Source organism: Oncorhynchus kisutch, linkage group LG4, assembly GCF_002021735.2.
Source record: "Oncorhynchus kisutch isolate 150728-3 linkage group LG4, Okis_V2, whole genome shotgun sequence".
Classification (NCBI taxonomy): Eukaryota; Metazoa; Chordata; class Actinopteri; order Salmoniformes; family Salmonidae; genus Oncorhynchus; species Oncorhynchus kisutch.
In genome coordinates, this window is record NC_034177.2 from 12,362,043 (window position 1) to 12,377,742 (window position 15,700).

General features: G+C 42.5%; 1 protein-coding gene across 5 annotated transcripts in view; it reads right to left on the bottom strand.

Annotated features, from left to right (window-relative positions):
* Positions 1-1,302: 1,302 nt before the first annotated feature.
* The window catches only part of LOC109889050 (choline transporter-like protein 5-B), an 81,343-nt gene continuing 66,945 nt past the window's right edge, over positions 1,303-15,700 (bottom strand). Inside the window, exons 12-23 of one of the 5 annotated variants that reach the window (XR_004209647.1) lie at positions 13,410-13,509; positions 13,196-13,288; positions 12,841-12,928; positions 10,812-11,074; positions 9,311-9,405; positions 9,104-9,207; positions 8,865-8,938; positions 8,657-8,727; positions 8,312-8,400; positions 7,734-7,818; positions 5,768-7,132; positions 4,588-5,734 (exon numbers count right to left, since the gene is read on the bottom strand). Coding sequence is in view for 4 of the 5 variants with exons in the window: in XM_031822444.1 (XP_031678304.1) it covers positions 4,469-4,581; positions 7,734-7,818; positions 8,312-8,400; positions 8,657-8,742; positions 8,865-8,938; positions 9,104-9,207; positions 9,311-9,405; positions 10,812-11,074; positions 12,841-12,928; positions 13,196-13,288; positions 13,410-13,509 (1,190 nt within the window). In the remaining variant the exon portion in view is untranslated. The other 4 variants (XM_031822444.1, XM_020480203.2, XM_020480204.2 and 1 more) reach the window with 4 other exon arrangements.

The following is a 15,700-nucleotide window of genomic DNA, read 5'->3' on the forward strand; positions in this document are numbered from 1 at the left end:
CTGTCTTATCCAGTGTCCTGTGTGAATTTAAGTATGCTCTCTCTAATTCTCTCTTTCTTTCTCTCGGAGGACCTGAGCCCTAGGACCATGCCCCTGGCCTAATGACTCCTTGCTGTCCTCCGTCCAACTCGTTGTGCTGCTGCTTCAGTTTCAACTGTTCTGCCTGAGGCTATGGAACCCTGACCTGTTCACCGGATGTGCTACCTGTCCCAGACCTGCTGTTTTCAACTCTCTAGAGACAGCAGGAGCGGTAGAGATACTCTGAATGATCGGCTATGAAAAGCCAACTGACATTTACTCCTGAGGTGCTGACCTGTTGCACCCTCGACAACCACTGTGATTATTATTATTTGACCCTGCTGGTAATCTATGAACATTTGAACATCTTGGCCATGTTCTGTTATAATCTCCACCCGGCACAGCCAGAAGAGGACTGGCCACCCCTCATAGCCCTCATAGCCTGGTTCCTCTCTAGGTTTCTTCTTAGGTTCTGGCCTTTAGGGAGTTTTTCCTAGCCACTGTACTTCTACACCTGCATCGCTTTCTGTTTGGAGTTTTAGACTGGGTTTCTGTACAGCACTTTGTGACATCAGCTGATGTAAGAAGAGCTTTATAAGTAAATGTGATTGACTTTGTCTACATTTTGTTACATTACAACCTTATTCTAAAATGTATTAAATTGTTTTGTTCCTCATCAATCCACACACAATACCCCATAATGACAAAGCAAAAACAGGTTGTTTAAAAGAATGTTTAAACTTTAAAAAACATCACATTTAAATTAGTATTCAGACCCTTTACTCAGTACTTTAATGAAGCAACTTTTTTTGCGATTACAGCATCGAGTCTTGGGTATGACGCTACAAGCTTGGCACACCTATATTTGAGGAGTTTCTCCCAATCTTCTCAGCAGATCCTCTCAAGCTCAGTCAGGTTGGATGGGGAGCGTTGCTGCACAACTATTTTCAATTCTCTACCGAGATGTTCAATCAGATTCAAGGACATGCCGCTGAAAAACATCCCACCACCATGCTTCACCGTAGGGATGGCCAGGTTTAGTCCATACTTGACGCTTGGCATTCAGGCCAAAGAGTTGAATCTTGGTTTCATCAGACCAGAGAATCTTGTAAACTCCAAGTGGGCTATCATGTGCCGTTTACTGAGGAGTGGCTTCCGTCTGGTCACTCCACCATAAAGGCCATATTGGTGGAGTGCTGCAGAGATGGTTGTCCTTCTGGAAGGTTCTCCCATCTCCACCGAGGAACTTTAGAGATCTGTCAAAGTGACCATCGGGTTCTTGATCACCTTCCTGACCAAGGCCCTTCTCCCCCGATTGCTCAGTTTGGCCGGGCAGCCAGCTCTAGGAAGTCTTGGTGGTTCGATGGGGACCTTCCATGACATTCTATAACCAGCACGAATATAAAATAGATTTCATCTGTATTTTAATCTTTGTTGTGCCTTTACACAGGTCGGATGTCAATGACAAACATGGTATGGCTTGTGCATATATGGGCATGTTGTGCTACAGTATGGTGAAGGAGGATGTGGTGTGATATTGACAGTGATGCAACGGTGTGACAGACACAGCGAGGGCACATTATCGGTCTCCACAGTGCTGCTGCACAAAGAAAGCAAGGGACAAAGACCTTCAAGCAAAAAACCTTGAATGGCACACCAGAGGGACAGGGGCCAAACATGACTCATTTGTGACTTCATCAGTGAGATTTATGGTCAATTGTGGTTAGAATGCTATGAACAAGGCATGGGTCCTCAAAGGCTTGACACCTACTGAAACACCTTTAAATTGTAGGGCTATTACATACTCACAATTGGAAAAGTTAAGAGGGTTGAGACAAACTAATGAGCCCAATGGACAATGCATGGAAAATAGCTCTCTCAATATGAGAAAATAAAAGTTAGTGCTCCAAGGAGCTTGAAGAGCATAATTATACATAATTATCCATGGGAATTATGGGCATTTCATGTACAGTATTAACCAGAGCAGCCGTTCAATCAGTTGTCTTGGTGTAACCTTTTGGGAGGTTTCTGAATATTTGTAGTACCACCATGTGACTGGTTTGAGTCACTGCATACAGAGTTACAAGTGCCTGCTGGGTAATATGTGAAGCAACATATTGTTATAAAATTTATATACTTGATTTTTCACTCAAGTAAGTGCTGTACAGTACATTGGTAAAATCAACAATGTCTTGCAGTTGCCTTTAAATGCATGATTTGGTCACAGTTATGCTAACCATACTGTTATTATTGTGCATTTAAAGACATGCTCTGGAACTTTGACATATACTAAGCATTTTTTAAACCTCCCGCTTTGGGCTGAATGTGTCAATTTGAATGCATGCACAATATATAAGTACGGTTTTAGCTCAGTTACACACAAAATCTCTAGTTGTTTTCCCCCATGTGGGCCAGCCACCTAGTAAGTGGAGTTCAACCAATGAGCTTCAGCCCCTCGCCATATTAGTGACAGCTAGCAAGAGGCAGATGATGCATCCACAGCAGAGAGCAATGACGTGGTGCACAAATCTGCACGTGACGTACTACGCATTTTTGAAATAATAAACTCAGCAAAAAAAGAAACGTCTTCTCACTGTCAACTGCGTTTATTTTCAGCAAACTTAACAAGTGTAAATATTTGTATGAACATACTGAGACATAAACTGAACAAGTTCCACAGACATGTGACTGACATAAATGGAATAATGTGTCCTCTGTGTAATGCTCATTCCTTCAACGATAAACACAAATCCGACCATCACCCTTTGAGACAAAAACGCGACTCGTCAGTGAAGAGCACTTTTTGACAGGGTTTGTGCCCAAAGGCAATGTTGTTGCCAGTGATGTCTGGTGAGGACCTGCCTTACAACAGGCCTATAAGCCCTCAGTCCAGCCTCTCTCAGCCTATTGGGGACAGTCTGAGTACTGATGGAGGGATTGTGTGTTCCTGGTGTAACTCTGGCAGTTGTTGTTGCCATCCTGTACCTGTCCCGCAGGTGTAATGTTCAGATGTACCGATCCTGTGCAGGTGTTGTTACACGTGGTCTGCCACTGCGAGGACAATCAGCTGTACTTTGTCTCCCTGTAGCGCTGTCTTAGGCGTCTCACAGTAAGGACATTGCAATTTATTGCCTTGGCCACATCTGCAGTCCTCATGCCTCCTTGCAGCATGCATAAGGCACGTTCACGCAGATGAGCAGGGACCCTGGGCATCTTTCGTTTGGTGTTTTCCAGAGTCAGTAGAAAGGCCTCTTTAGTGTCCAAAGTTTTCATAACTGTGACCTTAATTGTAAACTGTTAGTGTCTTAACGACCATTCCACAGGTGCATGTTCATTAATTATTTATGGTTCATTGAACAAGCATGGGAAACAGTGTTTAAACCCTTTACAATGAAGATCTATGAAGTTATTTGGATTTTTACAAATTATTTTTGAAAGAAATGGTCCTGACTGAAAAAGTGACATTTCTTTTTTTGCTGAGTTTATAATAATATATGCCATTTATAATGCCAATTTTTGAGGACCACTTTTGGCTCGGGAGCACTACTTTCAGAACAACTGTCTAAAAAGTATACAAAATGACTGGAGAAACTCTTTAAGGTTATGTTTTGTTAGTACATAAAGTACTGTATGGAAAGATAATAAATTCCAATATTACATACAGTTGAAGTCGGAAGTTTACACACACCTTAGCCAAATACATTTAAACTCACGTTTTCACAATTCCTGACATTTAATCCAAGTAAAAATTCCCTGTCTTAGGTCAGTTAGTGATGTGTACGCCAAGGAACTTAAAGCTTTCCACCTTCTCCACTACTGTCTCGTCGATGTGGATAGGGGGGTGCTCCCTCTGCTGTTTCCTGAAGTCCACGATCATTTCCTTTGTTTTGTTGAGTGAGAGGCTGTTTTCCTGACACTACACTTCGAGTGCCCCAGTGTTGAGGATTAGCGAAGTGGAGATGTTGTTTCCTACCTTCACCACCTAGGGGTGGCCCGTCAGAAAGTCCAAGACCCAATTGCACAGGGTGGGGTTGAGACCCAGGGCCTTAATAAGCTTAATGATGAGCTTGGAGGGTACTATGGTGCTGAGCTGTACTCAATGAACAGCATTCTTACATAGGTATTCCTCTTGCACAGATAGGATAGGGCAGTGTGCAGTGTGATGGCGATTGCATCATCTGTGGACCTGTTGGGGCGGTATGCAAACTGAAGTGGGTCTTGGGTGGCAGGTAAGGTGGCAGTGGTGTGATCATTGACTAGTCTCCCTAAGCACTTCATGATGACAGAAGTGAATGCTACAGTGCGATAGTCTGTGTCCAATATGGACCTGAATTAGTATTTACCTCCATCTCTACTTGATCCTACACAGTTGTCTTCCCTATCACCTTCCCTGCCTCTGTCTATCCATACTCCTCCAGTCACCCTGTATCCATTCCTCTTCTTCTCTCGTCTATCTCTTGTCTTTCCTCCTCTTGTTGGTGTTCTTGTTGAGGATGTGTCTCAGGGTTCTGCTCATGTAGAAGGGTCTGGCTGCAGAGCCGTTGTTCACCTCCAGATCCACCACTGGGGACAGGAACACATAGCCAGTCACATACCACAGAAACTTTGAAACTCTGTTAAATACCCCCATGTATTTAGAAAGTTGGGCCATTGCAGTTTCTGCATTACGTCACATTTAAATGACAACACAACATGCTATGGCATAAGTGGCAGCGCCCCATTAACATTACAAGGGGAACATTCAAATAATGACATGTATAGAATTAGAACAATATAAAACATTCTAAAAGCTGGCCAAACTCTAAATACAAGACTGTATACCCATAACCTACTGCTAAACATTCTGAAATGCAGTCATATACCTCAAACTCACTGTTATTGGAAATTCCTTCAAATCCATTTGAAATACCTAACTCAAGTTTAGATACTTACCCTCAAATCACCGTTTCATAAAAGTCCTCTTGATCCCAAACAAGACACCTCTGATTTGCTCAAACCCACTGTTTGATAACAGGCCTACCCCAAAAACTTGAATATCCCAAACCAACGATCAATTTATAGTGTTATTAACCCTTAAATACAATATACAAATTAGATATGAATGGCCTAGAAAATTTGCTAATGAAATCATTCACATTTATTTAAAAAAAGATTTCACATTTTCATGGTGTCATAGATACAAAAAGAGTTATCCTGTACAAAAACATTAAATATCCTCAGAACAGATGTGTGTTACAGTACCTAGTATTAAAAACCGCACTACTGCAGTTCTGCACTATTCCATATAAAAATACCAAAAATGGCTTTAACATCCTTTTATAAATGGTATTTCAAAAGGTTCTCGGTGGTAGATCAATAAAGAAGGAACATTTCTCCATTTAGAACTAGGCACATTTACTAGCAACTGCAGTCGGAATCCCTGGAAGGTGTCAGGGTCCATTCAAATCATTCACCATGAGCATCAAATGTGTTCAGAAGTCTTGACCTCCCTGAGCCTACATTATAACTGTCAGTTACAGTGTAAAACCAATATCTAGTGTTACACCTTACAGTGTAAAACCAATATCTAATGTTGTTACACCTTACAGTGTAAAACCAATATCTAATATTGTTACACCTTACAGTGTAAAACCAATATCTAGTGTTACACCTTACAGTGTAAAACCAATATCTAGTGTTACACCTTACAGTGTAAAACCAATATCTAGTGTTACACCTTACAGTGTAAAACCAATATCTAGTGTTACACCTTACAGTGTAAACCCAAAACATCCTACAAGTGTCTGTAACCATGTAATTTGTATTCATTTATTTGACCTTTATTTAACCAGGCAAGTCAGTTAAGACCAAATTCTTATTTTCAATAACAGCCTAGGAACAATGGGTTAACTGCCTGTTCAGGGGCAGAACAACAGATTTTTACCTTGTCAGCTTGGGGATTCAATCTTGCAGCCTTTCAGTTACTAGTCCAATGCTCTAACCACTAGGCTACCTGCCGCCCCAGGAGTATGTCCAGTTTATCTATCCGTAGCATTGCACGTTAAGTTTTGAACTGTGTCTGTAACAGTGCCAATAAATATGGTGGACCAAAAGTGCCTCTTCAACCAAAGACTAAACAGCCATTAAAATAATCATGCTAGACAGAAAAGCCACCTCAGGGTTATTTTCCAACACATGAGAGCGCCTAAAAATTGCTCAGGGATGAAGTTTGCCCTTGGTACAGATCTAGGATCAGCTTCCCCAATCCTAACCTTAACCATTGTTGAGGAAAATGCTAAACTGACCCAAGATCAGTGTCGAAGGGCAACTTCACCCTACACGTGACCATACATTACAGTACATGGAACCATTGCACAAACACAGTAGTGTCACATGGGGGCGCCCTTGCCTTGCATCACCCCACAACCATCTGCAAAACTACACCAATTGCATCCGAAATACAGAGATCTCCTTCTGCAGTGTATGTGCCTCTTGCAGTGTATTGGGCTAATGGCAATTTCACCCACGTCCACTGTGCTGCTGCAGCGCTCTCTAAGTAAGGCAGAGGCCAGCAGAGTCTCGACACAACAAAGAAAGGGACAGAAGCACGGCAGAGAAAAAAGGCTAATATTAGAAGTATCAGCGGCGGTGCAGGCGGTGAGAGGGAGGAAGTTGAACAGAGCTCCGCCTCTTTCTAAACCCCACCCACATACACCACCCTCTTGGGTCCTGCCATGTCCTGCCAAGGCCTTCCTGGTCAGTCCTGACCAGTCAGGTCACCTCCATGCATGAGTCCAGCCCAGCCATAAGGCCCTGCTCTAGTATCCTCCAGAACACAATCACCCATACACACAGATGCTGAATGGGACAGTCCTTCGGTGTATCAGGTATTCTGGCTATCAGGAGAAAGAGGTTCATTGTTTTGGCCTATCAGGAGAAAGAGGTTCATTGTTGTGGCCTATCAGGAGAAGAGGTTCAGTGTTGTGGCCTATCAGGAGAAAGAGGTTCAGTGTTGTGGCCTATCAGGAGGAAGCGTAGAGCTTGGAGCCCTGCTCTCTGCGGAGGATCCTGTGCAGTTGAGGGGACATGTAGAAGGGCTTGAGGGGCGAGCCGTCGTTCCTCTCCAGGTCTTCACCTGATCCAGGACCGACGGAAGACAAAGCATTGTCACAGAGGAGGAGAAAAGGAGGAAAGACGAGGAGGAGAGGAGCAGACAACGTATAGGTAGGAAGGCAGAAAGAGAAAGAGAGAAAGAGAAAGGAGTTTGAGCCAAACGATTTAGAAAGCCAAGCAGGGAAATTAATTAGGAAAAAAAGTTGATATAGGTTTCAGTCAGCCAAAATGGCCAGTGCATTATAGCCAACTGGTTCAGTGATTAGTATGCAGCAGAGGAAAAGTTTGATAAATATAATGCATATAGCACAGGCCCTATACAATAGTATTCACTGCAAGAACATGCAATATAAATGATTGAATTGGTAAAACAATGACAGTAGTGTAAAAAAAAAAAAATCACGCAGTGCAAGAACAACCTTTTTCTGTCTTATGAAGAAAACTGTACACCGCTATTGATATAATAGAGAGCAACATGAAGTAGAAATGAGGAAGCATTCAATTAGCTCACAACGCTGCAGTCAGTTCCAACACAAACCCTGGAGTGTACTCCCTGTGTATCATATAAACACCCTCACACCACAGACGGGCCTGTATTTAAAAGAGATGAATGGTGTACTTACAGAAACAAAGGAATAAGGTGTCCACACACATAGCATAGACGTTGAAGAAGCCATGGGCGATCAGGTAGGATCCAAATATCACAGTCTGACAATGGCAGAAAAGTCCAAGTCAGTAAGCACAATAAAGCTTACCGTATGCTTCCCAGTCAAAACAGATTACGCATATATTATCACAAAATTGTGTGACGTGTGTGTTATTTTTGGTTTTCGGGAGTTTTTGTTCCAGCTGTTTGTGCAGACAAAAACATTTCTTGAGGCAAGTCGAAGTTTAGTTGATTAGACAATAGTAATACTCCTAGTCGGAGTGGGAACGTGAAGTGTTTGTCATTCAACGAGTGATGACTAGTTTTCATGCAAATTTTTTCGGCACCAAACATCTTAGCTAAATGTAAAATTGTGCAAACAACATTAACATTGCTGTTTTTTTCTAGTTATTCAAGCGAATGTCTTTAGGGAGTATGAGAGCACAGAAGTCGCTTCGCCTAGCCAAGTTCGGCTACAAGCAAACAGAACCTACGTATGTGGGCACATTTATCAACAAGCAATGCTGACTCATATGATATAAGTCTATTTCTTACCAGTAGGGGGACCCAGTAGTAATTTAGTGATGGCACCTCCTCTTGAATAACTGGAATCTTACGGGTGAAGAAGAAGAATGCTAGAACACCTGGGGGGCAAAAAAAATCGGAATCTTTAATAACAAAATAACAACCTGAGCAAACACTGACAAATGTACAATTAGTGTAACATAGTATCTATGGGCATTGTCTTATAGAGAATGCCTCTGCCGAGTACGTTATGGTACTATTTTCCAGCGTGTGTAGTTTGTTTAGTCTTGTTCATGCATTGGGTAATTTTAACATCAGCCCTCATAGTTAAACATACCACAAGGTTATCACCAGTGTGTGGGAAAGGGAACTCACCAACACTCCCTGAAATAAGCACTTTTCCCAAGAAGAGGAGAAAGTCTGTCACCTTATCCAGCACTGCCACCCTACAGAGGAGACACCTCATTGGAGGAGCCCAGAAGCCCAGAGAGAGACAGTCACCACCATGAAAGACAGACAGACACAAAAAAACTGTCTGAGGGACAGACAATCAAACGAACCGATACAAAAGACCTTGTCTTACCTTACTACGTTCCTCATCAGGAGGAAGAAAGCATCTTTGGCCGAAGTGCAGAAGCTCTTTCCATATATCGCCATCTAGGGTGAGAAATAAGTAAGACCATGTAATTCACGATTCCAACACTTTCTGTGAGATGGATAGCATGATCACAATAGTAATGGGTGTACTAACTACTGAAATGCCTCAAAGGTACTGGATGGATGGTATTGAAAAAAAGTTTGACAGAAACTACCCAGACTCACCATGATGTAGGCGTTCCTGTTCATGAACTTGATGAAATGTTCCAGGCACCAGAAGCAGCATTTGAGACAGCAAATCAGGAAGCGGGCAAAAGCATTGTGAGCACCTGAAAAATACATGATGATCATCTTCAAGAAAACATGCCATATAAATAAATATACAGTACTGTATGTAAACATACAAAAAACATACAAAAGCAGAAAACCCACCTTTGAGTTTGTGATCCAGATACTCTAGAACGATGCGAAACATCTGCACAAAGGCCAGGATCAGAGAGCCAAATGCCAGAGAGCCTGTGTGGTACCTGGGAGATACACAATACACTGTATTACTAATACAAAATAGAGCTGTATATCCACCACAAAACACACACACACACACACACACTTCCCCCTTCCCATCATAGGTGTAAAACCTTCAACACATGTAGGACCAGTTTCCTCACAGATTATGTCTCATCCTGGATTTAAAGGCTTAATGGAGAATCTGAAATAGTTTATTAGTGCAGTACTATGATAACTCCCTTAGGGAATATCTCTCGAAGCAAGATGTGCCATTATAAACTATACTGAACAAAAATATAAAAGCAAAATGCAACAATTTCAACAACTTTACTGAGGAAATCAGTCAATTTAAATAAATAAATTAGGCCCTAATCTATGGATTTCACATGTCTGGGAATACAGATATGCATATGTTGGTCACAGATACCTTAAAAAAAGGTAGGGGCGTGGATCAGAAAACCAGTCAGTATCTGGTGTGACAAGTATTTTCCTCATGCAGCGTGACATTTCCTTCGCATAGAGATGATCAGGCTGTTGATTGTGGCCTGTGGAATGTTGTCCCACTCTTCTTCAATGGCTTTGCGAAGTTGCTGGATATTGGCGGGAAATGGAACACGCTGTTGTACACGTCGACCCAGAGCATCCCAAACATGATCAATTGGTGACATGTCTGGTGAGTATGCAGACCATGGAAAAACTGGGACATTTTCATCTTCCAGCAATTGTGAACAGATCCTTGCGACATGGGGCTGTGCATTGTCATGCTGAAACGTGAGGTGAAGGCGGCGGATGAATGCCACAAAAATGGGCCTCAGGAGCTCGTCATGGTATCTCTGTGCATTCAAATTGCTCATACCATAACACCACTGTCACCATGGGGCACAACATTGACATCAGCAAACCTCTCGCCCACACAACGCCATACACGTGGTCTGCGGTTGTGAGGCCAGTTGTACGTACTGTCAAATTCTCTAAAACAATGTTGGAGGTGGCTTATGGTAGAGAATTGAACAATAATTCTCTGGCAACAGCTCTGGTGGACATTCCTGCAGCCAGCATACCATTTGCACAGTCCCTCAGAACTAGAGACATCTGTGGCATTGCATAGTGAAAAAACTGCACATTTTAGTGGCCTTTTATTGTACCCAGCACATGTGTAATGATCATGCTGTTTAATCAGTTTATTGACATGCCACACCGGTCAGCTGGATGGACTAATTTAGCAAACGAAAAATGCTCACTAACAGGGATGTAAACAAATTTGTGCAGAAAATGCATATGAAACATTTCTGTGATCTTTTATTTCAGCTCATGAAACATTGGACCAACACTTTCCATGTTAGTTCATATTTTTGTTCAGTGTCCAACTCAACACCATCTTCACCTTCCTTATACGTTAAAAACCTATATGACTGAGACAGCCTACCGTACAGCCCTGCTAAAGGAGGAAAACAAGGGGCATGATGGTATGTCTTGGGGCTTCCTCAGGGCCCAGTAGTAGGAAGCGAAGGCCCCGGCCAGGGTGCACTGTCCCAGGGCGATGGTAAAGTTGACCAGCCACAGGAACACCAGCAGGTTGCACAGCTGCAGCACAAAGATGTAGTGGTGGTAGAGGCTCTCGCCGCCGTAGAAGGCAAAGGTGCACTGGGAGCCTGGGCACACCATGGTCACGTTGGTCTGACTGAACATCTGGGGAGAGATAGGGGTAAGTTATTGGGTTAGAAGGAAATCGCACCCTATTCTCTATTTACTTCCGGCCAGAGTTTATAATGGCACACTATTCCCTATACAGTTCACTACCTTTGGCCAGAGTTTACAACGGCAACTCCCCATCTTAGTTCAGTTAAGATCACCACTTTAATTTAAGAATGTGAAATGTCAGAATAATAGTAGAGAGAATGATTTACTTCAGCTTTTGTTTCTTTCATCACATTCCCAGTGGGTCAGAAGTTTACATACACTCAATTAGTATTTGGTAGCATTGCCTTTAAATTGTTTAACTTGGGTAAAACATTTCAGGTAGCCTTCCACAAGCTTTCCACAATAAGTTGGGTGAATTGTGGCCCATTCCCCCTGACAGAGCTGGTGTAACTGAGTCAAGTTTGTAGGCCTCCTTGCACGCACACACTTTTTCAGTTCTGCCCACAAATTGTCTATAGGTTTGAGGTCAGGGCTTTGTGATGGCCACTCCAATACCTTGACTTTGTTGTCCTTAAGCCACTTTGCCAACTTTTGAAGTATGCTTGGGGTCATTGTCCATTTGGAAGACCCATTTGTGACCAAGCTTTAACTTAACTTAATGATGTCTTGAGTTGTTGCTTTAATATATCCACATAATTTTCCACCCTCATGATGCCATCTATTTTGTGAAGTGCACCAGTCCCTCCAACAGCAAAGCACCCCCACAACATGATGCTGCCACCCCCGTGCTTCATGGTTGGGATGGTGTTCTTCGGCTTGCAAGCATCTCCCCTTTTCCTCTAATCATAACGATGTTCATTATGTTCAAACAGTTCTATTTTTGTTTCATCAGACCAGAGGACATTTCTCCTTACTTCCTTGCTGAGCAGCCTTTCAGGTTATGTCGATATAGGACTGGTTTTACTGTGAATATAGAAACTTTTGTACCTGTTTCCGCCAGCATCTTCACAAGGTCCCTTGCTGTTGTTCTGGGATTGATTTGCACTTTTCACACCAAAGTACGTTCATCTCAAGGAGACAGAACGCATCTCCTTCCTGAGTGGTATGACGGCTGCATGGTCCCAGGGTGTTTATAATTGCATACTATTATTTGTACAGGTGAACGTGGTATCTTCAGGCATTTGGAAATAGCTCCCAAGGATGGACCAGACTTGTGGAGGTCTATAATTTTTAGGTCTTAGCTGATTTCTTTTGAGCTTCCCATGATGTCAAGCAAAGAGGCACTGAGTTTGAAGGTAGGCCTTGCAATACAGGTACACCTCCAATTGACTCAAATTATGTCAAATAGTCTATCAGAAGCTTCTAAAGCCATGACATCATTTTCTGGAATTTTCAAAGCTGTTTAAAGGCACAGTCATCTTAGTGTATGTAATCTTCTGACCCACTGGAATTGTGATACAGTGAATTATAAGTGAAATAATCTGTCTGTAAACAATTGTTGGAAAAATTACTTGTGTCATGAGGAAAGTAGATGTCCTAACCGACTTGCCAAAACTATAGTTTGTTAACAAGACATTTGTGGAGTGGTTGAAAAACGAGTTTTATTGACTCCAACCTAAGTGTATGTAAACTTCTGACTTCAACTGTATCCACAGCTGGGTGATTTGTACTGCTGCCAAGCACACTGAGCTAAATTTCAATAAGCTGCTCTAATTCAGGGTTTCAAGGCCAATAACATACAGTATTCTAGGAGTGTGCAATACAGCAATAACGTCAATGTGACAAAGAGGAAGACAGTAAAAAGAAAAGCCAACCTCTGGATCACAGGTGAGGTTGGCATACATGCATTTGTCCTGCGTCGACATGACCTTGTAGACAGCATCACCAGATGACGCTAAGAAGCTGAGGGCAAAACCAGTCAAGGGCAACACGGAGCAGTGATAAGAAACAAAATGTGTGCCTGCCTATGAGCCATCTACATTGGGATTTCCACTACGGGTTCAGCAGTTTCAATAGGTTCAATTCATCCAGTCTTTATCTCTATGATGCCATTGGTGACAGTTCAGGATGCTTCACGTGTAGCTACAATGTGCAATGCTGCATGTAAAGATAACTGTGTAAAAGTGTACACACACAGTGAGGATGAGAAGACCTACATAGAGAGGATACACAGCAATAACTGCCCAGTACGCTATGCAGATGGCCAGCAGCACAAAAGTGATGATCGGGTAGAAGAGAGTGGACATGATGTAACCAATGGCCCTGGAGAAAAGAGAGACACAGTGAAAGGGGGAGAAACGTTTGAACTCACAGATGCTGGTTTCATTGGAAGTGACACAACAAGATGTCTGACTTAATCTCCTGAGTGAAGAACACGACTCACCTGCTCCCCTCCTTCAGCAGAGCGATGGCGATACGTACTCTTCTCCTCAGGAATATCAGGATTACTATGATGACCGCCTCAATGACTGATAGGGAGATCACTGCAATACAAATTATTACTGTTGAGTAGAAAAATCTATGTTCCTTTACAGCAGAGGTGGACAACAACAAAAAAATCGATCCTCTCAGGCCACAGCATCTCCTGGGATTTGCCAAATTAATTTAAACAATATCAGGTTTAATTTGGTATTTTATGTAAATTCAGGGCCTGTCTATAAAAGAGACCGTGGTCTCAGTATGACTCTCTGATAAAATAAAAGTTAAATAAAAATAAATCAATAAAATACAGTTAACAGGAAGGCCTACGGTTTCCCTGCTCTAAATCATTGGCTGATTGAGAAATAAGAACAAAACCAGCAGACACACCCAACTGCTTCCCTAGCAACTTAGAGAGACCCTGCACCTTGTGACACACAGAGTAAACTGAGTTGTGGCAGCCTTGTGCCAGGCTAGTGTGCTATGCCGTGCCGTGATAGTTACTGTTGATGATATCTGGAAATGTGCACGTAAACCCCGGCCCATCTACTGTTGCTAGCCCCAATTCTGACTTGTGCTCTAATATCTGCTTCACTGATTTCTGCTCTTGTAAAATAAAGTGTGGATTCACAGCTCCAATTCAGATGTGTTGGTCATTACTGAGATGTGGTTAAGGAAGAGTGTTTTGAACACTGACGTTAACCTTTCTGGTTATCACCTTTTTCAGCAAGACAGATCTTCCAAAGGTGGAGGGGTGGCTATCTTCACCAAGGATCACCTTCAATTCTCAGTTGTCTCCACCAAGTCTGTTTCCAAACAATTTTATTTGCTGGTTTTAAGCATTACATTTTGAAATATCTCTTTTTTTTCTCGAACTCCATCAGCACCGGCCTGTACCCTACCTGCTCTAAGTCTGAATTTGTCCTGCTAGGTGACCTCAACACGGACATGCTTAAACCACCTGACCAAGTCCTAAATAAATGGGACTCCCTAAATCTTTCTCAGATTATTACCAATCCCACAAGGTATGACTCCAAACACCCAGAAAAGGCTACTCTCCTCGATGTTATCCTCACAAATAATCCTGATAGGTCATTTCAGAAAACACAAGACTGACACCTAAGTGATCACTGTTTTACAGCCCGTGGTCGTAATGGATGCTCAGTGAAACGACCTGTCCTGATTTGTAATAGATGATTGCAAAAAAACTTCAATGAGAAAGCCTTTCTTCATGAATTGGCCTCCGTAAAATGGTATAGAATCAGCTGGATCCCCTCTGTCGAAGACGCTTAGACCTTCTTTTTTGATATTTTCAGTGGTATTGTTAACAACCACACACCATTCTAATTAAAAACAGTTTCAGCCCCGGGTTCAACCGTGATCTTTTTTTTCTTTTTATTGAACCTTTATTTAACTAGGAAAGTCAGTTAAGAACAAATTTTTATTTTCAATGACGGCTTAGGAACAGTGGGTAAACTGCCTTGTTCAGGGCCAGAATGTCACGACTTCTGCCGAAGTCGTTGCCTCTCCTTGTTCGGGCGGTGCTCGGCGTTCGACGTCACCGATCTTCTAGCCATCATTGATCCTTTTTTCATTTTCCATTGGTTTTGTCTTGTCTTCCCACACACCTGTTTTCAATCCCATTCATTACCTGTTGTGTATTTAACCCTCTGTTTCCCCTCATGTCTTTGTCAGAGATTGTTTTATTGTCAGTGTAGTGTGATTGTTGTATAGGTGCGCGTCGGGTCCTCGTACCCATGTTTGTTTGTTTATGTACATTTAGTGTTATGGAGCATACTCCGTGGACTTTATTAAAAGACTCAATTTTTCACTCCATTTGACTCTCCTGCGCCTGACTTCCCTGCCACCTATTACACCTATGCATGACACAGAATGACAGATTTTTACCATGTCAGGAGATTCAATCTAGCAACCTTTCGGTTACTGGCCCAACGCTCTAACCAATAGGCTACCTGCCACCCCAAAATTACTCCACCTCAAGAATTCCATTTGGCGAAAGGCTCCGCACACGCATACTCAGGCTTACGGGCTATCGTTCAGGAAAATGAGAAATAAGTGCACTCAGGCTATCCGGAAGGCCAACGTTATTTACTTTAAGGAGCAGTTCTCTCTCTATGGATCTAACCCCAAGAAGATACGGAAAATGGTTAACGACCTGGAGAATAATCCCTCCTCCTCACAGCTGCCCATGTACCTTAATATTGATGATGTGGTTGTTACTGACAAGAAGCACAT